The sequence below is a fragment of the Prionailurus viverrinus genome, chromosome B1, assembly GCF_022837055.1.
Source record: "Prionailurus viverrinus isolate Anna chromosome B1, UM_Priviv_1.0, whole genome shotgun sequence".
Taxonomy (NCBI): Eukaryota; Metazoa; Chordata; class Mammalia; order Carnivora; family Felidae; genus Prionailurus; species Prionailurus viverrinus.
Genome location: NC_062564.1, coordinates 18565695 through 18590416, shown reverse-complemented (window position 1 = coordinate 18590416; position 24722 = coordinate 18565695). Strand labels below are relative to the sequence as shown.

Genomic DNA, 24722 nt, shown 5'->3' with positions numbered 1-24722 from the left:
ATTCATACCATCCTGGATGCAGCAGAAACTTTGCCATCCTTTGATCCCGAAATGAATAAACTAAAATCAATGTAAACTATGTCAAAACCTTCTCGAAGTGGTAGGAGCAATCTTTGAGCAATGTTAATCAAGTGGCGGGTAGAGAGTGAAGCCTTCAAGGCACCTTACTTCACTTAGACTGTTTACCTCCGCCAGCAGCTTTGCTTGCCATCTGCCTGGCTCTCGAAGTTCCAGGTGTAATGAAAATGTCTGTCTAGCCACAGGACCTTTGAAAATATTCTAGGGAATATTTGGGCCATCCCTCCACCACTACCAGTCTGCACTTCCATACCTAGCTCCCACTCATCTCTCATTTCTCAGCCTAATCATAAATTCCGCCCACCGGCTATTGTAACACCTGAGTCTGCTTTATGTGCCTCTCATAGAACACCCCTCAGACCTCAGTCATACTGTTTATTAAACATTGGGCACAGCTTGTTATAATTGGCTGTTTACTCGTCTGTTTTGCCTAGATTGTAAGACAGCCGTTTCTACCTTGTTCCATATTGTATTCTCAGTGCTTAATATAGAACCTGGCAGAAGGTAGTAATTATTTGCTAAGCAAATAAAACCTCTTAAAGGTTCTCATATGTGAAAAAAAAAGGCATAATGCAACTAACCTATAGAATTGTGATAATAAAATAAGATGCTAAAAAAAATAAAAAATAAAAATAAAAAAATAAAATAAGATGCTGAATGTGAATGGGAGTTTGCATCACAATGCTTAGCAGGTAATAGGCTTTCAATAAATGTTAATTAAATACAAAATCTGCATTTTCTTTTAATCACAATATAACAGCTTTTAAATTTCACTGTAGATTCAGATTAAACTATATGTATTATATATACTAACATTTCTTTTGCTTTTTTGTTTTTTGTTAAGTGGATTGGAAAATATGCTATAAAATTAAATGCCCTTTTTAGTAGGGTTAGGTAACTTTGATCTTTTAATTTTTGAATATATCAGTATGTTTTTTAAAAATACATTTCATTCAATAGAACCTTAAAACTCATTTTGTGAAGTACATTTCCACTGAATTTTAAGTAAACATTTTACAGAAAACTGATAAGAACAGGATATAGGCAGAGTCTCCAAGTATTTCCCTACAAATTACAAGGGAAGACAGTAACTTCATAGTAGAGAAACATAGCAGACACCACCTTGACAAAGTGAACCTGGTTCATTTTGTTCAAAGTGAACCTGGCCTTAGAACAAACCAACATCATGTGCCTTTTGATATAATGCACAGTGAAGGCCCCAAAATCACTATGGTTATATTTCTGCCTAAAATGTATAACCTGAGTCTAATCATAAGGAAACAACAGACAAAACCAATTTGGGAGTCATTCTACAAAATAACTGGCTTGTACTCTTCAAAAATGTCAAAGTCAAGAAACACAAAGAAAGCTAAGAAACTCTTCTATATTAAAGGAAACGAAAAGGTTATGACAATTGTCATGTAATAAATACATGACCTTGGATTGGCTCTTCAACCCAGGGGAGAGAGGAGGTAGTATTCATAAAGGACATTACTGGGAAAATTGACAGAATTTGAAATAGAGATTACCTATCAGGTAATAGTTTAATAAGGTTAAATTTGGTAATTGTGCTGTTTATTGTACGTAAATATCCTTGCTCTTAGAAATACTCACTGATATATTCAAGGGTAAAGGGATATGATATTTCTAACTTACTTTTAAACATAAGGAAGAATGACAGAAGGAGACACAAAAATGAAGAGAGACAGAGAATGATAGGGCAAAGATGATAAAATGTAAAGGGTGTGTGGGAGTCCCTTGTCCTGTTCTTACAAATTTTCTTTGAGATTATAATTATATCAAAATAAAATATTAACCAAAACATACCTTCTTCTCAAATAAACTTTAGGGACACCTGGGTCGCTCAGTTGGTTAAGCATCCGACTTCGGCTCAGATCATGGTCTCATGGTTCATGGGTTTGAGCCCCATGTCGGGCTGTGTGCTGACAGCTCAGAGCCTGGAGCCTGCTTCAAATTCTGTGTCTCCCTCTCTCTCTGCCTCTTTCCAGCTCGTGCTCCATCTCTTTCTCTCTCTCTCTCTCTCTTAAAAAAATAAAATAAATAAATAAATAAACGTTGAAATAAACTTTATGCAGTTTAGTGTTAGATATCCAAATATAGTGGTTGAGTGGTCAATTATTCATTGATCACTTTGATAAAGTTAGTTTTCAGTTTCTGAGTAATTAAAAAGCATGGACTCAGTGACCTAAAACAACAATTTATGATTTTTAAAATAATCTTTAGTGTGAACTGAGTTCAGCTGGGCATTTTTTTCTGCTCCACAGTGCATAGTCTGAAGGTATTCATTCTGTTGCCTTCAACAGGAAGCTCAACTGTGACTGGAACATCCATGATGGATGCTCAACTTCTCAGGGCTTTCTCTTCATTCAGTAGTTTAGCGTGAGCTGCTTTGTAATTAGAAGCTGATTCCAAGAAGGGACAACAGAAGCTGCCAGTTCTCTCAAAGCCTAGGCTCACAAGTCCTAGAATATCTATCTCTTCCATGGTATTCTGTTGTTAGAACAAATGGCAATACAGCCCACATTCAAATGTAGGGAAATAGGGGTGCCTGCGTGGCTCAGTGGGTTAAGTGTCTGACTTTGGCTCAGGTATGATCTCATGGTCCATGAGTTTGAGCCCCATGTTGGGCTATGCTGACAGTTCAGAGCCTGGAGCCTGTTTTGGATTTTCTGTCTCTGTGCCCCTTCCCTGCTTGCGCTCTGTCTCTCAACAAACAAAAACAAATGGAGGGAAATAAAATCTGTAGATCTGAGAAGTGGCCTGTGCTTAAAGGGTTGGGAAGAATTTTTGGCAGCCACATTGGAGGCTGTCTACCACAGAGCCCAAATCAACTCACTTAGATGACTTGGAATGTACTTATCTGTGAGTATAATTTAGGAATATTAGTGAAGGAGATACATGTCAAAATAATTTTAATTTGCATGAGAGTTAACAGAATTTGTATATGAATTCAGAACTATTGAGTATAATTATGGCTAAGAGATGGTCTGTTATAAATTATTTTTTCATTATAAAAGTGCCAGTGTTTTTGATGCCTGATAGAGAAAAATATAATGACTCTAGTACAGTTTGGTGCCAGTGCCTGGACTTGTTCTAAAGTGCAAACTGGTTTATTCATTATTGCTTTTACCTCAAAAGTGTAAATATTGACATAAGGACAAAGGCAAATAACACATTAGGGGACTCCAGACCACAGTGAGAGAACCACTGACCTAGAGAAACGTGCCAACTTATGCACTAGTCATATGCCAGGGTTCACTGTACTATTTCTGCTAACAAGATGTTGTAAACAGTTTAAATATTCTTCACTAGCAAATGGTTAAATAAAACACAATGCATTCATATTAAGGAATACCATGCAGCCATTAAAAATAATGGGTAGATGTTTATGTACAGAGAAACTCTCTAGAATATAGCACTACTAGTAAAATGTCATATAGTATGTATATCACCCCATTTTTTTAAATGCAAATATATCTAGATACATGATAGCAAGATTTTCTTAAGGAAAATAAGGTCATAACATGCACGCTCTAAATATGGATTACAAACTTAGGTATACACACATACACACAAATGCAAACGCATAGAAGGAGAGGGAACATACTACATACTTATCAGTGGTGACACATGAAGAAAGAAGTAGGGTGGTAGTGCTGAGGCTAACTCTTTTCTCTGTTCTTTTTTCCAATGTGTGATAATCATATATTACTTCCAAAATTAAAAATTGTAATAAATAGAAGGTAACTGTTTACGGACTTTTATATAACCTATGAATTGATATAAAGTTTACTGGAAATAATTTTAAGAATGAGGTACTGTGACTGATAGCTGTTTTTCTTTATTCAATATTAGAAGATGGAAGAATTAGAACTTAAAGTGAAGCTTATGCACATAACCCTTCAATCCTGTATATGCCACTCTTATTGGTACCTTTGTTTTGTTTTGTACTGAATGAAATATTCCTTTATTCTTCTCCTTAAAATTTTAACATTCTTAGGTCATAGAAAATGCATTGTATATCTCATACTAGAGTTTACTAATATATGGAGAGAGAGTAAAATATAGAATGAATTACAGGTTGATCTTTTTATAGTAGGTAAAGTTCTTCACTGCCTATTTTGGCACAAGCAAGATACCGAGAAAGGTTGTAGCACATAAAAACCCAAAGATAATGAAAGTCTATAAATGAAACAATTGTTCTAAGCTATTCTGTGTTATCTATGAGAAGGTATCACATGTACAAGATAATACATAATATAGAAGATTATAGTTTCTTTTTAGGAACTGCTTGTAAGACTTTATTTGTAATATTCTATCTAATTTCAGGCTATTAATTAACTAACAGATTGCCAAATACAATTTCAGTAAGTTCATTTCTTTATTTGGCATATAATTATTGTATGCCTGCTGTGCACCAGAGTCTCTTATTGGTGTTTGGAATACAACAAGAACAAAACAAAGTTACTGAACTCATGGAGTATACAAAAATGAAGAAACAACTCTGGTTTCTCTTCAGATCGCATAAATCTTTCGCCTTTTACAAAAATGAAGAAACATTCCTGCCCTTAGAGAGTTTACATTTCAGAGGAGAGAGATAGACAATAAACAGATAAAAAAGTAGAAGGAGTGATGAGTGCTTTGAAGAAAAATAAGGCAGAATGGGAGATTTAAAAATATGGCAGAAAACAAAGTAATCAGATACGATCTTGCTGAGAAGTTTCCACTGGAGAAAAGACTTGCCGCAGGTAATGGGGTGAGGTAGCCAGGTGGGTGGATATCTGAAAGAGTCGTCCAAGCAGAATAGGCAACAGCAGGTACAAAGGCCCTGAAGTGGAAACATACTTATGCATTCATTGTGGAATAAGGAGGTCGGTGCAGACAAAGAGTCGTCTGATCATGCTAGAGAAACACAAGATAAGAAGATAGTGGAAGGAGGGGAATTTGAGGTGGAAAGATAAGGACATGTTGATTTTGAGATTCACAGAAGACATTTAAGTGGAGGTGATGAGTAGGCAGTATAAATTTGAGGGATTACACTACCTATAGAAGATATTTAAAGGCCTAAGATAAGATGAGATCACCGAAAGAGAGTAGGTCAAGAAGAGAATGGGAAAGCCTGGGTCCTGGGGTAAGGGACTGAGCAAAGGAGACTGAGAAGGAGTAACTTGTGTGTCATGACACACACATCTGATAAAGGACTCCTACCCATCACTTAAGAAAACTCTTTAGAGGAATTTTCTCTCTTGTTTTGAGAACTGCAAATATCTTTTAAAGTTCATCATATATCCAAAGAATGAACACTTCCGCTTCTAATTATATTCAGAAGAAATGAGAACATTTTTTTTTCTCCAAAAGACATAAGAATATTCATAGCAGTATTATTTATAACAGCCTTAAACCAGAAACTTACCAGATGCCATCACCAGTAACAGTGGTGTTGGAGGTCAGTAGAGTGACCTTTTGGGTGAGGATGGATAATGTCTGGGAGGGGGTAAGTGGAATGCAGGTGACTTCATGATCTATACATTTTTCTACATCTAGTACGTCAAATAGGGATTTGCATTAAAGAAAATAATTTGATGAGTGAAAGGTTTTTGCTCTAAGAATGCTTGTTACTTCTTGTCAGTACATGTCCTAGAATTGACCTTTCCAAAGTTCATTTTTTCAACATATAGTTAGTCCCTGCCTACATGCTAGATACTACACTAGGCACAGGGAATACAGAGATAAAAGATTTAGTTTCTGTCTCTTCATGCACTTCACGGTGTAGTTTATTTGCTTTGCGCAAGAGAATATTATTGTCACCATTTCCATATAAACTTGGACCAGAATTCATTGATGGAATGCTCTGTGGTCCAGTTTTTTGTTTGTTTGTTCATTCTTTTTTATTGTTTCCTTGATCAGGAAGTTCCTGTATTTAGATAAAACTTTACATGTAAGAATGGCCTACTAGTCTCTAGAGGTTAGTGATGTCAAATTTACTTATTTCCAAAGTAAGATATTAAAATTTGACCCTATCTAAGTAAGCTCTGTGTAAGGTTTACATTTTTATTGAGACTACATTTTTTCTGAGCTTTCTTAATGAGTGAGTGATTTATGAAAATGCATGCTTTTTCTTCCTTTAAGACTTATGTGAGACATTATCAATTCCCCATATTTCTTTGGAAGGACACAAAAGGGACATCATTATCTACTCCCCTCTCTTTAAATGTGAGAAGCATGTGTCCAATTAAATCTAGTGCTTCCTCCTCATTGTTCTGTATGAATAATTAACCTTTCTAAGTGCTGACATCAGGAAGGTTTTTGAATCCCCCTTTCTTCCATGGGAAAAATAAAATGAGCAGAACTGATGCTTCTTTAAAAGTTTTTTCTTTTTAATCATTTTGAAAGACGATTAATAATAACATAATGTGAGTGTTAAAATCTAACACATTGATTTTGAAAAGTATGATTTTATTTATTCCTTGGTGATAATGATTTTATTATTAATGTGGGCTTCTCTAAAGTAATAATGTTCTCTAATGCAATCATTTAGAACAATATGGTCACCAATCTACTTTCATTAGTCACATGGGAACATTATAAATCAATTTATATGATCTTTGCAATTGAAACTTGCTGGATGCCAGCTGTGTCAATTTCTGTTAATTATCATCCTTTTAAACCTCATTCTTTCTGTAAGTAAGATATGCACTTTCGGACTTTTTTTTATAGTTTAAATTGTTCTGCTCATCCTCCTACAGGTCTCCTACAAGGTTTTTGCCCCTCTAAGTTGATTTATAATGTAACCTTGAAACAAGGAGAAGCATTAGTTGCCTGCTGTTTTAATAAATGGCTTGTCAGCTATTTTACAACTACGGTTATTTCTTTGACTAGAGAATTTTCTAGATAGCAGGTCTTTGAATGCTTGATTATTTTAAAGATTTGGCTGGACATTTTGATCATATATATCTATCCTCTGTGCAAATAAATACTTGACTGTTAGAAAATGGCTTTTATCTGTTTTGAATTTGATTTTATATATTTTGATTTTGTCATACACTTATGAGTCAATCTGGAGGGTTGAGAATGTAATGAAACTATCTGACATCTAACCTTTTAAAATACTGTTTATCCTCTCTGATTTATTTACTTCTTTTGCAATAAAGGGTTAAACTATCTTAAGAAATCAATCAATATGTAGAATGCAAACTCCGTAAAACTCTTAAGTTTCCCTAGTCAAATTCGATCAGGTTCACTTTTCACAGTGATTTTTGTTTTTGTCCCACCACACACAATGAGTCTCATCTTCCACTGAACATATATCACATATTCTCTCCTTTCTCCTCCTGCTGCATTTCTAGCTTCTATTTCCCTTCTTGGAATCACAACCTACCCACTCTCCTAAGCTGGAAACCTCAAGACCATTCTAGTTTCTTCCTCCTCCCATGCATTACCTTGGTCTAGTAATTTCACCTACGTATTACCTTACTCATCCTCTTTATCCCTAAAGTAGCTCCCTTTTACCAGACTTTCAATATCTCCTCCAAACAGACCTGCCTTATCCAGTCTTTTCTTCTCCCCTGCTTCACATATGTTCACATCCACAGGTGACATGACAGTGTTAGATATCAGCTGATCTGAATGTATTGTTCTGAGTAAACTCCATTTTTTTTTTATAATTTTTTTTTGTTTTTTGAGAGAGACAAAGAGAGGGCAAGTGAGTGAGGGGAAGAGAGAGAGAGAGAGAGAGAGAGAGAGAGAGAGAGAGAGAGAATCACAAGGGGCAGAGAGAGAGAGAGAAAGAAGCAGGGCTAATGTTCACCTTGAAGTAGGGCTTGAGCTTACCCAAAGCAGGGCTTGTGCTCACCTGATGCAGAACTCGAACTCATGACCTGTGAGATCATCAAGCAAAACACAAAGATCCTTCTAGCATAAGGGTGCTGTGCACTCCTCCAGTCTGTTCTGCAGTTCGCTCCCAGAGTTTATTCTCTGCCTATGTCATGCTGCTTCATGCCTCCCACTCTTTCCTCTGACTGCAAATCCACAAAGTGCCCTTTGTAATCTCTTTGAGCTGCTATAATAAAATGCCACAGACTAGGTACCTTAAACAATAGGCATTTGTTTTCTCACACTTTTGGAGGGCTGCAAGATCAAGGTGTCAGCAGGTTTGTGTTTTTCTGAGGTCTCTCTTGGCTTGCAGGTCGCTGTCTTCTTGCTGTATCCTCACATGGCCTTTCCTTGGTGGGCACACATCCCTGGTGTCTCTTTTGTGTGTCCAAATTTCTTCTTATAAAGACACTAGTCAGATTGAATTAGAGCCCATCCTAACCACCTCATTTTAACTTAACCATATTGTACATGCTTTATCTCCTATTCTGAGGTACTAGAGGTTCAGGCTTCAACCTATGGATTTTGGCAGACACGTTCAGGTCCATTTTACATGCCATTTAATGCTCATACAACATGCCATTTTATGCCCACTCTGCGCTTTTCATTTTCAAAGCACTTTACAAATGTGAATGTATCTTTTTTTATTAAACCAAACCAGACACCTGAAATTTCCTCAAAAGCCAACACATGGCTTTAGTAATAGTGTTCCTAAGTCATTAGCAATAGTAATAATAGCAATAATAGTAATTAAACAGTAATTTATCTTTCTTACCTTTTACTATATTATCTTGAAATGAGTCATTTATCATGTCAACATTATTAAATTAGAACAGTCTTTCAGAACTAAAAAGGGTCTTAGAATTATATTTTAGAACTTTTTGAATTTGCATCTTGCTATCATGTCATTCACATGTCACTAGTTGTAGTACTCAGTATATTTCATGGGTCTCAGACCCTGCTTGTAAGAGATATACCCAGTGGCCTCAAGTATTATATCCGGTCTAGAGGTCCTCCTACCACCACAAAGCACCTACCGATGGACCTGAATTACATCTGTAATTCAGAAGGGTCATCTTGAAGGTCTCCACTAATGCAGATTAGGACAGGGGAACATTCACTGAGCCCCACCCACACCTGTTATCTCAGAAACTAAAAATCAAGAACTTGGTAAGAATTCATAAAATTATGAATATTCTTTTTATGTTATTTTCACTTTACCCAGAAATATCTGGCAATAAAGGAGCGCTAACACTTGTAAGGAAAACTTTTTCTGGGAAAACCTAGACCAAGAAGGATGCCATCAATTCTTCTTGCTGACGAAATTCTATAACGCTCTTGTGGCTTTGCCTGGGGAGCCACTGGGAAGCTGTGCTACTGGGAGAATGGTCTCTGAATTGCCTTGTACATTTAATAACAGAAAAATGTCTGTGGAGGCTGGCTGGTATAAGGGAGAGAAGGCGAACTGGGCTTTGCAAATATCAGACCTACCCACTTTATTTATTTATTTATTTATTTATTTATTTATTTATTTATTTTAAGTTTATTTATTTTGAGAGAGTGCACATGTGAGCGGGGGAGGGACAGAGAGAGGGAGAGAGAATCCCAAGCAGGCTCCACACTAACAGTGCCTGCAATGGGGCTCGTGACCTGTGAAATCATGACCTGAGGTGAGATCAGGAGTCAGTTGCTTAACCAACTGAGTCATCCAGGCATCCCCAGACCTACCCAGTTTAAAGCTGCCCTTGGAAAACCTTCAAATGCATAAATCACAAGGGGTTTAGTTTTAGTAGACAAATGAAACTGCAAGATGCTGACCATAAATATTTTCATCTTTAACACACTTTTCAAAAAAATGTATAATGTTCATTAAGGAAACATAAAAGTGATAATTTACATCAATCACCTACAATGTGCTGTAAGATTTTAAGAACCTTAAGGGGCAGGACCATGGTCTTGGCACAGTACACCCACTAGAGGTCATATTAATAATACACAGAATAATATCTAACATTCATTTCTTAGGCACTTTAGCTCTGTGCATTTTTGTCTGTTGTCTCATTTAACTTTCACAATATCTCTGATAGGTTGTATTCCTATTTTACAGACGACTAAAAGTTCAGAGAAGTTATGTGATTTGCCCAAAGTCACACAGTTTCTATGTGATGGAACTGAGTTTCCACTCACTTTGCCTGCTTTTGGTGTCTGTGTTCTTAACCCTGGCTAACTACCTGAGTGTTCGATGTGCCTAGTTATTACTTGCAATGCACATGACTGTAAAATAGCTAATAAGACAACATGAGTTTGCATAAGTGATTACTAAAATAAGTTTTATTGAGATATAATTCATATACCATAAAATTCATCCTTTCAAAGTATATAGTCACGTGTTTTTTAGTACATTCACAGAGTTCTACAAACATCAGTACCAATTTTAAAACCTTTTTTATCATCCCCCAAAAGGATCCATTAGTAGTCATCACTTGTTCTCTCCATGTCCTAGCCCCTAGCAACTGCTAATGTACTTTCAGTTTCTATGTGTTTGTCTGTTCTGTGCATTTCAGGTAAATGGAATCATATAACATAGGGATTTCTGTCTGGCGTCTTTAACTTACCATGTCTTCAAGGCTTATCCACGTTGTAACATATATTAGTACTTTGTTCCTTTTTGTGGATGACATAACATTCCATTGTATGGATACACCAAATTTTGTTTATCCATTTATCAGTTGGAGGGCATTTGGCTTTTTCCATTTTTTTTTTTTTTTTTTTTTTTTTTTTTTTTTTTTTTTTTTGGCTATTGTGAATCATGCTGTTACGAGCATTGGTATACAAATTTTTGTGTGAACAGATTTTTACACCTCTCTAGGAGTGAAATTGTTGGGTCATATAATAATCATGCTTGACTTTTGTTTTTTTAAAGCTTACTTATTTTTTGAAAGAGAGAGAGAGAGAGAGAGAGAGAGAGAGAATGAGAATGAGAGAATGTGAGCGAGGGAGGGGCAGAGAGAGGGAGACATATATAGAATCCGAAGCAGGCTCCAGGCTCTGAGCTGTCAGCAGAAAGCCCAACAATGGGGCTCGGCCTCATGAACCATGAGATCGTGACCTGAGCCAGTGGGATGCTCAACCCACAGAGCCACCCAGATACCCCCATGCTTGACATTTTGAGGAATTGCTAAAGTGTTTTCCAAAGAGTCTGCACCATTTTACATTTCCACCCAACAGTGAATGAAGATTTAGATTTCTCCGCAAACAATACTTGTTTGTTCTTTATAGCCATTCTAGTGAGTGTGAAGTGGTATGATGGTGGTTTTGATTTGCATTTGCCTAGCAACTGAGGTTAAGTATCTTTATGTGTGCTTATTGGCCATTTATACAACTTCTTTGAAGAAATGTCTATTCAATCCCTATGCTCATTTTTTAATTAGATTATTTGCCTTGATTGTTGTGTGTCAGTGATGTTAAGCTTAGTGCGTCTTTCACTTTTCCATTTTTACTACTGCTTGGAAATCCTTTTGGTTATGTCAAGTCAAGCATTTATTCAAACATCTATTAATCATTTATTGTGTTCTATGCCTGTATTGGAAATATAAAGTCCAATAAGACATGTCATATCTCCTGTGGATTATTGCCAACAGCTGCCTGTTTTCCTACTCCCCAATCAATCTTTTACCCTGCATCCCAAATGGTTTTTCTAAAAAGTAAATTTGATCATGTCACTTACTTGCTCATTTCCTTCAATGCTTTCTTTATTGACCATAAGACAAAATTCTAACTTTTAAGGATGGTTTTATAAAGGATTCAAAATTTGTTCTTCACCAGTTTCTACAAGATTATCTTTCTTGTGTCATTCCTATACCCCCAAATAGGATAACTTTAAGGGTCTCCTATTTAAATACTCCATCTAGACACACTGAGTTTAGTAAGCAAGTCCTCAGTCAGAAACCGAAACCAGCTCTCAGGAGAAAGAGAATCACTGGAGCTTTTCTCTTAACTCTGGATCCTAACCAAACAGGTGGATTTCTCTTAAGCCTGTGACCTGAGAAAGTTAAAGCAAGCTGTATTGTGTTCTATTCTTTTTTTTTAACGTTTTATTTATTTTTGAGACAGAGAGACAGAGCATGAATGGGGGAGGGTCAGAGAGAGAGGGAGACACAGAATCCAAAACAGGCTCCAGGCTGTGAGCGGTCAGCACAGAGCCCAACGCGGGGCTCAAACTCAGAGACCGCGAGATCATGACCTGAGCCAAAGTCGGATGCTTAACCGACTGAGCCACCCAGGCACCCCTCTATTCTTTTCTCTAATGAAATTTTTAGATATCCAGCCTCATTTCATTTTCACTACTGAGTAATAAAAGAAAGAGCTATGTGCTCATGCTTGGGTCACTGTTAAAGCGGACCATGGCCCTTTAAGGACAGTGGTGGTAGTTGCAGTAATTAATGGGGTTCCTCTGAGAGAGGTGACTGGCCCAGAAAGACACAAACCATTGGTCCAGAGAAACGTTCTCTCACGGGGAGACTCTACCTCCATCAACCCTTAGAGAAACTGAGTTTTAGTTTTAATAAAGGCAGCTTTGGTTTCCTTAGATCTCCTACCAAATAGGAGCAAGGAACTCACTACCTACCTCCCTGTTATGACTTTTTTCTAGTATATAAATCTAGTATAAAATTTGATCTAGTATATAAAGTAGTATATAAAATAGATCTAGTATATAAATTTGAAAGTATATTAAATAATTCCTTTTGAACTTAGGCATAAACTAATTATATGGTAAAAATCCATGTATATATGTGTGTATGTATATATAAACACATGTACATACACAACACTCCTGCACAGATGGAAAGTGGAGACTATAAAATTCAAATAACAAATCAGGTGTTTAGATATGTTGCACCATAATGAACAAAAACAAAATTCAAGTGACTTAAAACAATCATTTTTCCAGCTTAATTGACATATAATTGACAAATAAAACTTAAGATATTTAAAGTGTATATTGTGATTTTATATACATATAGGTTGTTAAAGGAATCCTCCCATCATTAGTTAATATAGCCATCACTTCACATATAATGTTCTTTTCATATATATACATATATATAGTGATAACTCTTAAGTTCTACTCTCTTAGCAAATTGCAATTATATAGTAGTGTCATCAGCTATAGTCACCATGTAAATAACCATCTTATTTAGTTCATCATTTTGTAGGTCGGGAAGTTGGGAAGGGACCACCCACAGTGTGCCTGCAGTTCATTTGGCATCACTTGGGGGGACGGGCTGGCTGACCCTGCAAGATGGCTTCTTCCCTGATATGTCTGGCACCTCACTCCTCCTTGGCCTTTTTCTCTCCATTTTTTATCCTATAGGCCTGTGCATGTGGCTTGGATTTTGCCCAGGATGGTGGTCTTAGGGTAGCTATACCTCTTAAATGGCAGTTAGTTTATAAGAGAGCAGGGCCATAGCTACCAGGCCTTTTAAAAGCTAGGCCTGGAACTGGCATAGCTGTTACATCATCATTTACACCTTACTGTGCATTCACTGACCAGCAGAAACACAAAGGGAAGGGAAATAGACTCCCCAACTTTCCATGGGAGGAAGAGAAAAGTAAACACAAAGATTCCACCTCTTCTCCCACACATGAAAATATCAGTACCATTCTGAGTCTTCCGTAGTTTGCAGATGTATTGGTTGTCTCAGATAAAGGTGAAGTGGCATTACACATACTGTGTATAACTTTTAACAACTTTTTTATATTTAATGTCACGATAATCAAAATTCTTTAAAGTTTTATTCCTTCTTTGATTTGTACATGTGTATTTTATGACCACATTTTGAGTTGCAGGAAGTGTGAACTACGCTTTTATGACACATACCCGAGATCTTAGGAGCATTAAAAATAGTTTATTAATACCCAGGGTATCATTCTAGCTTACCTAATACCTTTGATTTACTAAAGTCACAAAAGTTATGTTGGCTTCTTTTATGGATATAACTTTAGCCACATGGTAAAGCATAGCTTTGTACAGGTGTTTTCAGATGTTTGGTCCACTGACATCTAAGAAATTCAACCCTGGGGTCACAGAGAAAAGAAGCGAAAGACAATAAAAACCACATGTTAACCATTAATGTTCATTTACCAAATCCTACTTAAACTCTTGTACTCTCTAAGCTAATTTCATCCAATTGCCTTTTAATTATAGTCTCTTGCTCAGAGTTGCAAATATAATGGCTTTTTAATATATCTTGCACTGTTCTGTGTCCAATGTAGGATGTAATCATGCAATTTATTCATAGCTAGTGCATTAGGTAATTAAAACATAAGCACACGTGGATTTCTGCACATGCATGTTCCACAGAAAAGAATCTGACAAATCTGCTTTTGTATAAAATTCTTTTTTAGATAGAATAGAAATTCTGTGTCCAATATATGCTGTAGCCATGATGAAATAAATCAAATATGACTGTTTGAGAGATCTGTGTACCTACCAGGAATAAAAGAAACTAATTTAAAGTAGGAATGTAAGTGTCTTAACACATTTTTAATTAATCATAGTATTGGTAGATAGAATTCTCAATGTAGGTTAGTGCTTCATTATCTAAGATGTTAGGAGATGAACAGACCCTCAGTCTCCTGTCTCTTTTAGACAAAGACAGGAAAATAAGGTGAGATTTAAGATAATTATCACTATTACTAAAAATGATCAAATATAGCCATTTTTAAAGCTCTTTTTTTAACAGTGGTGATTACCTTTTGGGAGTAAGAGTTGATATATGCATGGCTAATAAATATTATGTTTGTTTCAATGAGCAAATACTAATCTAGTGAAGTTGTTCACCTTTATTTCATAGTAACCAGGAGTTTTTATGTAAAGACAAGTGATTACCTGTTTTTGAATTATGTATGATTTTGAGAACTGTATAATAACTTTTTAAAAAAGCATATCAAGCTCTATTTTTACACATTTACTCATTCCATAATTTATTAAGTGCCAACTATGACCTATGTGTTAGAGATACTAAGAAAAGTGCCTTAGGATTTTGATTTTTTGTGGAAAGCCATTTCTCTGGTGTTACCTTCTGACTATTAATGTTTGGCCACATACACATGTGCATGCACACACACACACACACACACACACACACACACACAGGATATGAGCCATGAATCCAAATACCATGTTAGTGCCTGGAGACATCTGAAAATCTAGATGGATTGATTTCCTTTTTCAGTTTTCTCTGGATATGTGTTCACACATCTTATGTTCATTCTTCTTAGAATACTAATATAGAAAAGTATCTGTACATATCTTTTCCAAAACATTAACATTATTAAGATTTTAGAGAACATATCCTCATTAGCTAATTTCCTTTTCTGTTCCTTTTTCATCCACTTGCCTTCTTCCTCTTACATTCTTAGCAGTTTTAGGGATCTTCTTTGGAAAACACAATGAACAGCTAGGAGGCTAGTCAAGGAGCATCCTATTCCCAAGTCAGAAGTTAATTAAGCCTTGAAATCCAGATACATAAACCCATTCTCAAATTGGTATTTCTTGTACATTTAAGCTTTATGTTGTAAATACTGAGCTTTGGATGCTTTACCTCCAGAAAGAGTAATCTACAGAAGGAGACCAGCCTCTACAAAGGGAAAGTCAATCTTGATCCCTCTTGATGCTTTGAGTCCCAGGTCTTAAGAGCTTGCTCCCTAAACCCTGCCATTGACTTTTTTTTTTTTTTTTTTTTAATCTAGTCTTGACTGCTCTCTATTTAATCCTGCCTTTTACTTACCCTTTGGAGATACTACATCCTAATTCAACTCTGAGGTAGAAATCCATAGAGGAACAAATCAAACACATTAATGTTAAAGCAAAAACAAGACAAAATGCTCCATTATCTTCGTCAAATCAAGTACTAAATTCCCATCCTAAATTCTATACTCAGGTGTTTGATTTAGAGGAAATTCCAAATTTATAAATGGATTATGTATCCAGTGTTCCTTTTGACTTAGAAACTCAGGACCCATATTCCTATAGAAATGATGGTATAAATGCCATACCAGATACATTATAAGTAAAAAGTTAAAGTTTCCACAATATTACGTAGTAACTATTTGCTCCTTCTGAGGCCAAAATATAAGTCCTTCATTTTTTCTTTAATTGTTTTGGTATCATGTGATTTTACATTCTGGCATTTCTCAAATCAAAATTAATTTTAAAGTTGATCTACTTTCCTTTTCTTTTTTTCCCCTGAAAAGCTGTTAAATTTATGGTACATATTACCTACCATTACCAACAATGGGGTCTTAAATCTTAACCTCAAATTTAGTATCCTAACTATATCTGAGTACTTATAATTATTAATGTAGGGAAGGGAGATACATTCCAAGTTTGATACCTGCATTTTGTTCTGCCCATCATATTATTCCAGTTAGGGATTCAGTTAATCCTTATATTGAAACTATAGTTTTATTTTCACCAGCTGCCTGTGGACAACACAATGTCTCCCTTTATCCAGAATATTTAACCAGTTTCTCTGAATTTTCTTCCATAGCATATGAATTACCCCAGATTCTGTCCCATCTCTTAAAAACAACAAACCTCCTCCTACTCTGTGGCTTTCCTCTGGCTGTGGCCCTAGTTCCTTTCTTTTACAGTCAGAGTTCCTTTAAGGATATCTGCACTCGTTCTGCTGAATAGAGGTATCATGATTTATGCAACCTGTTCCCTTTTAATGGACATCTAAGATAGAAATTATAATCAATATGCTTTGCTCAACATCCCTGAACAAATATCTTTGCACATTAGTGCAGATATTTCTGTAGAATACAATTCCAGAATCTGAGGGAATGCACATTACGGTTTGCACTGCGTGCTGCCAAAAATTTGTTCAAAATCCTAACCCCAGTGTCCCAGAATATGGCCTTTTTTAGAGATGGGGTCCTCATGGAGGTAGTCAAGTTAAAATGAGCATATTAGGATGGGTTCTAGTCCAATGAGTGGTATCTTTGTAAGAGGAAATCTGGACATGGACATGCAGAGGGAAGAGATATGGATGTAAAGGAAAACAACCACATAAACATGAAGACAGCCATCTATAAAAGCCAAGAAGCGAAGCCAGGTACAGATCCTTCTTTCATATACTGAGAAGGAACTAATTCTTTCAACACCTTGATTTTGGATTTCTAGCCTCCAGAACTGTGATTTCTGCTATTTAAGTCACTCATTTGGTAGTACTGTTATAGCAGCCCTAGAAAACTTATAAAGCACACTTGCAAAAAAAACCTCCAAAATAGCTGTGACAATTTATATCTTAACCAACCATGTAGAAGGGTAGCTTTCTCCTCACCCCTCACCAATACTTAAATATTAACCTTTGCAATGTTTAGTTAATTTCTAAGATAAATAAATGGTATTGCTTTTCTTTTAATTTTTTGATGTTTATTTATTTTTGAGACAGAGACAGAGCATGAGCAGGGGAGGGGCAGAAAAGGAGAGAGACATAGAATCTCAAGCAGGCTCCAGGCTCTGAGCTGTCAGCACAGAGCCTGACATGGGGCTCACACTCACGAGCCCTGAGATTGTAACCTGAGCCGAAGTCAAACGCTTAACCAGCTGAGCCACTCAAGCGCCCCTGGTTATCTCTTTTCAAGGCACACTTCTCTGATTTTTTTTTAATCCAGATTTAGCATCTCTGGAGTTTTATTTCCTTTTAAAATACCTAAAATGGACTCAAATGAATTGATACTACCAAATAACTATTCAAATTTAACTACATGATTTCAGTATAGTTTCATACAATGATAAGAAAGGATTAAAAAATATTTATCTTTTAAAAATGTTTAACTACTCATTTACTTATTGACAATCTACAGCAAAATTTTCATTCTCTATGATTATCACACGTAGCATGAAGTTTATTCCTAAAAGGCAAAAGCTAAACAATTCGCAACTACACACTTTAAAAAGTTAATTTCGTACTTATAGCCTGTGAAAATCTAGCAATCCAATTCATAACGTATTAAGGATTATGCTTTTGAAGTAAATTAATTACTGGCCTTCCCATTAGAAATAGACTGTTGGAAACTGAGCATTTAGCAAATGCTCTAAAATGTTCTAAAAGTGTTCTAAAATGATACCATAAGTTTAGGAGCATTGTAGTAACATTAAAAAAATATATACCCTGTAGGGTTGTAATTGCTTGAAAAAGTTCTTTTTGGGAGATAGTAATAAGGTACATATGTCCCCAAATCACTATTTTGTTAATATGCTCATCTTGTTTAAGGATTATTTTCTATCTTCTCTTTCACGGATTTTTGTTGGTCTTTGCATGAGTTAACATATGAACTTTCAGGTTATTTGACTGGACAAACCTCTTATGACAGCTTTCAAAGGGACACATAAAACGTTTCTCCCCAGTATGGATACGTACGTGGGTACGCAAATTATAGTCCAGGGAAAAACGTTTTCCGCACCCTTCAAAAGTACACCGAAATGGCCTCTCTCCAGTATGAACCAGAAAATGTCTTTTTAGTTTTGCACTCTCATTGAATGCTTTCCCACATTCTGCACATACATGATCTCGGGGAGCATGAACGAGGAGATGCCTTCTCAGGGAAGCTCTATTCTTTAACTTTTTTGTGCATCCACTGTGAGGACAAACAATTCTTTCTGGAGCATCATGATCCTTATTTTTTGTGGGCTTCTTTCTAGCAAATTCTGCAAACTGTTTAGGATCTGATACATCAGTGCTGGGTATTCCTCCAGCAGAAAGCTTCTTGCCTGTCTCATACTCTGAATACTCAAGCTGTGAATTCTCTCCAGTCTGCTGAGAAAGTTCTTGTTTTGCCCCTTTTTGCACACATTTCAAGGATTTCCCCAGAAGCGAGCTTGCAGTAAGAACCTGTTGAGAAAGCTCTTGTTCTGATTCTTCTTCCTGGTAGTTAAGGGACTTCAGTGAGTCTTCTTCCAGGATGGGTTCAGAAAACTCACCTCTTATTATGCATTCTATGTAACAGTCAGAGAAGGAATCTTCTCCAACAACTAGGTGGCTACTTTCAAAGAATACACCTTCATCTTCTAAGGCCCATGGCATGTCAAAAGGTTCTTGTTGGGCTGGCCGTGGCTTGGATGGCTTTGGTTTATCCCCACTGAAGGCTCTTCTACCCAAGCCTTTCCAGCCACAAGTCTTTACCTTTTTCTTCAGTTGCTGGTCCATATTGTCGTGTTGCTTCTTCCTTGAAGGTTTGTACCAGGATATATCAACCACTTCCAGGTGATAGTGATCTGAGTAAACTGCCTTCAGCAAACACCTGCTTTGAGATAGTAACCTTTAGATAAACTATATTCCAACTTTAGAACCACTGTCAGAGCTTAAAAAATGGCCTCAAACTCACTTTTTAATAGCGAAATGGCTGCATTTGCTTCTTCTCTGACAAACCCAAGAAAGTAAGAGAATGAGCTGTGACACAGGATGTGGGTTATAACTAGATCTTATGTGGGGGTCCCCACAAATTACTGCCCTCTCCAACTGACCATCTAATGTTTACTGGGTACTCACTATGTGCTAGCCCTACTCTAGGCTGCTCATAGGTTGAGATCTATCGGTAAGTAGACATACAAAAAATCTGTGCCTCATGAGTGTACAGTCTCGTGAATATACAAAATAAGTATTATATGTCACACATTAAAAGGTAAAGTGCTACAGAATAAGCAAGGGAGCTAGTAAAAAGTAGGAGTTCTCGGGGCGCCTGGGTGGCGCAGTCGGTTGAGCGTCCGACTTCAGCCAGGTCACGATCTCGCGGTCTGTGAGTTCGAGCCCCGCGTCAGGCTCTGGGCTGATGGCTCAGAGCCTGGAGCCTGTTTCCGATTCTGTGCCTCCCTCTCTCTCTGCCCCTCCCCCGTTCATGCTCTGTCTCTCTCTGTCCCAAAAATAAATAAACGTTGAAAAAAAAAAAAAAAAAAGTAGGAGTTCTCAATTTTAAATAGGGAGCTCAGGCAGGCTTGCCTGAGGTAGAAGCAGTTGACTAAAAACTTGAAGCAACTGAGGGAGTAAGATGTGCCTATTTTCTTATATAACACTGTTGGGAAATTCAAATTAAATAATGCATATAAAGTGCTTAGCGCAGATCATGGCACAGAGCAAATGCTGAATGTTTATGTGAGCTAGTGTTATTTACCTTTGTATTCATTAAATATATGGTGGATCCTGTGATGTTCCGGATACTATTCTAGACCAAGGGTGGCATTTTTTTTTTTTTTAATTTAATAAAGAGCTAGATTTAAGCGTTGTGGGCCCTATGGTCTATGTCATAACTGTTCAACTCTGCATTTTGTCATACGGAAGCAGCCATGGATGATACATAAAGGACGAGCATGCATTCCAACAAAACAAGCAGAGGCTGGATTTGGCCCATGTGTAGTTTCTGTTTCTTCTCCACAAGATGGAGATTCAGAAAGAAGACACATGAAATCCATGCGTTGCCATCTTTTACGAGTATAAGCCAAAATAAAGGCAAGCGGAGTTTAGCCTTCAATAGTTTTCTGTCTTTTTCTTAAAAATCTAAAAGTGGGGTGCCTGGGTGGCTCAATCAGTTCAGAAAAATCTCTTGATTTTGGCTCAGGTCATGATCTCATGGTTCATGAGTTCGGGGCCCACATGGGCTCCATGCTGACAGCCTGCTTGGGATTCTGTCTCTCTCTGCCCCTCCCCACCCTTCTCACTCTCTCTGTCTCTCTCAAAATAAATGATTTTAAAAAAATTCAAAAATCTAAAAGCAATATTATAAAAGTTAGAGCATGAATATGATATATTCTAAGAGCCTTTTACTTAATGTTACAATTGTGTGCCTTATAGAAGATCTCTTAATTTTATTGTCCTGATGTCCTGCTGTAGGACAAAAATTAAAATGCTTTTTATAAAGGAGTAAATGTGAAGGTAATGGACAGAAAACTAACAGCTTGAAAATATTTTTAAATAGCTACATTTAAAAATACCACCTCAAAAGAATCATGCTATTTACTTTTGTCAAATACACAGCATCAAAACAAAACATGTTTTTCAATTGCTATGGGAAGAGTTTTGAAATGCCTCCTTGAACATTTATATATATAAATATACAATGCATAATGTTTTATGTAAATTACAGACTTAAAATATAAATTATAGGGTCACTGAGTGGCTCAGTAGATAAAGCATTCTACTTCAGCTTAGGTCATGATCTCAGGGCTAGTGAGTTCAAGCCCCGTATTGGGCCCTGTGCTAGCAGCTCAGAGCCTGGAGCCTGCTTTGGATTCCATCTTTCTCCCCTCTCTCAAAATAAATAAACATTAAAAAAATTAAATATAAATTATAAATAAATTACTTATGTACAATACATAAATGTTTTATATATATATAAATTGCTAAGGGAAGAGATTTGAATTTCTTCTTAAACATTTGTATATATATGTAATATATATGTAATATATGTAATATATATATACAAATGTTTAAGAAACTTAAAACATTATTTCCTTAGCAATTGAAAGGCACAGGTATTTAAAAATATTTTCAAGCTATATATATATATGTGTGTATATCTATCTATATATATACATATGTATATATAGATAAATAGATACATAGATAGATACATAAATAGATAAATAGATAAAATGTTAAATGGTACAAGTATTATTATTTATTGCTTCTTTTAAAAAGGTGAAATAAACCAGGAGACTGTATTCAGGAAAATTTGCCTAACAAAATCTGGTTCTCTTAGCTAAAAATTATTCTTGATTTTTTATTTTTTGTATTAATGAATATAACCTCTTTGGACAAAATCACTAGCAATCAGTCTAAAGTTTGAGTAGGATAATATAAAACTCCCCTCCCCCATTGAGGCCATTTAAAATACGTGCAATTTGATTTGATTCCACCTTTTCTCTCCCAGTTTATGTCTTGCTAATTTCAGCTCCCCTATTTTATTTTCAGCCATAATAAACTCTCCCTCCAATTAAGTAGTATGCTGTTCCTTCTTAATCCTGCCCACCCTCACTCCTCCTTCCCTTATTAGTGCGCACACACACTCACACAAGCTCATTTCTCATCCATATTTCTGACCTCTGCTTAAACATCACTTCCTCAAGCAAGTTTCCCTTCATTCTTTGGCTCAGTTAGGTTCCCAAAACTTCCTCTTTTACACTGATCAGCCTCTGGTACCGATTACTTTAAGATCTGTCTTACCTATTAGACTGTAAGGTCTATGAGGGCAAGGTCCTCTTCTGCTTTATTCCTATGTCCCAGGGCTTAGAACATTTGTCTAATGAAATGAATTCATATATATGCATTAATAATCATACTGGTGATACTGATTTAGCAAATCTATAAAATTAATTTACTAAAAAATTATTTGTGACTTTCAAAACACTTAAGGTAGAGGTTCCAAAAAGTTGATTATCAATGATGCCAAATGTTACCTAGAAAAAGACATCTAATTAGGAGATCGGGATTGAAAGAGAGAAGTATTTTCTTTATGAACTTATCAAAGCCAAATGTAGCCCTTACTTTTCTAAGCTAGATTTTATTTGACAGATCCTCCCATTTCTTACACAAAATTCAAGCTTGTGAGTGATGTAAAAACTGAAATACTAACTTACTAATTTATTATGGGAAATCCAGTTTATATAACAAGTACATTCTCTGTTGGTGGAAATAACTACTTGGAAAATGTACTCGGTAAACATGGTGTTAAGACAGAATCTGGATATTAAAGACTTAATGGTATGACAATAATATAATTTTATATTTCTCAAACTGGCATAAAGGTGCTTCCAAGAGTGCATCATTTACTTATTCAATCATTTGACAAATATTTAGTACCAAACATTGTTCTAGGTGTTCACCCTAGGACAGTAAAAAAAGATCCAAAGTTCCTGGTTTTCATGGAGCTTTTATTGTGTAAAATAAAAATGTAAGTAAACAAAATGGTTTCAGGTTGAGTAAAATGCTATGAAGTATAAGCGATTAGAGTATGAGAAGGAAAGGAAATGGGGGAGGCCATCTTAAGGAAGAATGTCTGCAACAGCATCCAAGGTGGGGGGGGGGGGGGGGTGGGGCATTAGGCTTAGGCTGAGACCTGAAAAAAAAAAAAAGTATCAGCCAGTGGAAAGAGGTGGGAGGAGAGTGCTCTTTCCAGGTTATAGCAGGGAGTACAAAGGGATTTGCATGCTGGAGGACAAAGGAAGACATGTTTATTACAGACTGTGGCTGGCACAGACCGGAGTGGTCTGAGCTAAGGTGGGGGACCTTGCAGAATCTTGTGAGCCAGGGGAGCCATTTACATTTCTTTCACAAACCCATGGGAACCATTACAGGGTTTCTTTCAAACCAGGAAATAGCATGCTCTGGCTGAGGTTAAACAGGTATGTGGAGAGTAGACTTAGAGAGGCAGGGGTGAAAGCAGAAAAACCCATTAGGCTATTTAGCAGTCCAGAAAGAGTGCTGGTGTTGGTAGTGAAGATGAAATGGCGGGAGAGGGAAAACAGAGATAGAACGTTCTAAACTTCCTTGAGGATTGGATAAAGGAAGTAAGGCAAACAGGGAAAACAATAATGACCAAGCGGTGCTCGGTTTTTTGCTGGAGTAACTGGTAGATGGTAGTGTCACTTTCAGAGGTAATCAGAGGAGGGAAGAAATGGAAAACAGCTATACTCTCTTGATTTAATAATGTGAACATTTTAATATAAACATTTTAATATAGATCTAGCCATTTGTTGCAGTGAAATATATGAATTTTTCAAACAAAATTTAAAAAATGCAACTTCAAGGAAATTTCAACCAGGCATCTATTTTCATGAAAGTGTATTTGTTTCCCTCCTTTGTCTGTGTTAGAAGTTTGAGGCCGGTGGCCCAAGGCAGTTAAACACTAGAAGTCTCCTAGCCAAGGTCCGTCCCCACTGGTTCTAGGATGATGAAACCCTTCCTGTCCATGGTTTTTCAAAACCTTTTGAACAGGACCCACGTTAAAAATACATTCTAAGTGGTGAACTCAATACCACACACCTTCCCCCATATCTGAAAAAAAAAGGCAGAGATCCATGAAACAAGACTTACCCATGCACTCTGTTATTTCCTTCCAAAAGAAAGACCAAGAAGAAACTGTTACTGGCGCCCCCCAACAGCAGCTGAAATCTTCCCTGCTTTACGCTCCGCCTACTATACCCGCCCTCTTTTTGATGGACACATTCAAATTAGGCTACACCTACATTTCAACTCTGCATTGCTTAGGCTGGAGTTTCCTAGAAAAGGCTCTACCAAACCTGTTTCGGTAAGGACATCAGGTAGCAGTGGAGTGGCAGATCGTGTGGTTTTGCTCCGCCCAGGTCAGGATTGGCCGCCTACACCTGCCCCCCCCCCCCCCCCGCCCCGGGACACCTCAGTGCCTGGTCCCTCACCACGTGGGCAAACCTGTTTGAATTCCAGTCGCCTAGTTTTAGCCTGTAGTAGAGGCACTCAGTGTCTGTTGAACAAATCAACTTAGGTATAATCATATTTATACAGTTATTTTTCAATGAAATGAAAATCCAGTGGTGGAAGCAGTTTTTACCTACTAGAAAAAGTTTACCCAAACGCACACCACACCTTGCTCTGCACTCTCTTACCCTCCCCCAGCCTCTACTCCCCACCCCACCTATCTCCAGCCTCAGATTACTGCTTTTTTTTCTTTTTCGGGCATTAATGTGACTGTTCATATCCTTAAAGGTAACA

At 36.7% G+C, this 24722-nt stretch overlaps 1 protein-coding gene across 3 annotated transcripts; it reads right to left on the bottom strand.

Annotated features, from left to right (window-relative positions):
- Window positions 1-17492: 17492 nt before the first annotated feature.
- ZFP42 (ZFP42 zinc finger protein) lies at window positions 17493-24154 on the bottom strand. 3 transcript variants are annotated; one of them, XM_047857307.1, is made up of 3 exons: window positions 24069-24154; window positions 22200-22275; window positions 17493-19287 (listed from the first exon to the last, which is right to left on the bottom strand). In XM_047857307.1, exon 3 carries the CDS (start codon window positions 19188-19190, stop codon window positions 18279-18281), a length of 912 nt encoding a protein of 303 aa, XP_047713263.1. In that variant the 5' UTR covers window positions 19191-19287; window positions 22200-22275; window positions 24069-24154; the 3' UTR covers window positions 17493-18278. The 3 variants fall into 3 exon arrangements, with proteins under 3 accessions (XP_047713263.1, XP_047713262.1, XP_047713264.1); XM_047857306.1 differs by having other exon boundaries at window positions 17493-19284; XM_047857308.1 differs by lacking the exon at window positions 22200-22275 and having other exon boundaries at window positions 17493-19284; window positions 24069-24144.
- Between the last annotated feature and the right edge of the window lie 568 nt (window positions 24155-24722).

What these genes read in the sequence shown, in the direction of transcription:
- ZFP42 (XM_047857307.1), bottom strand. Translation starts at nt 19,190, where the DNA reads ATGGACCAGCAACTGAAGAAAAAGGTAAAGACTTGTGGCTGGAAAGGC.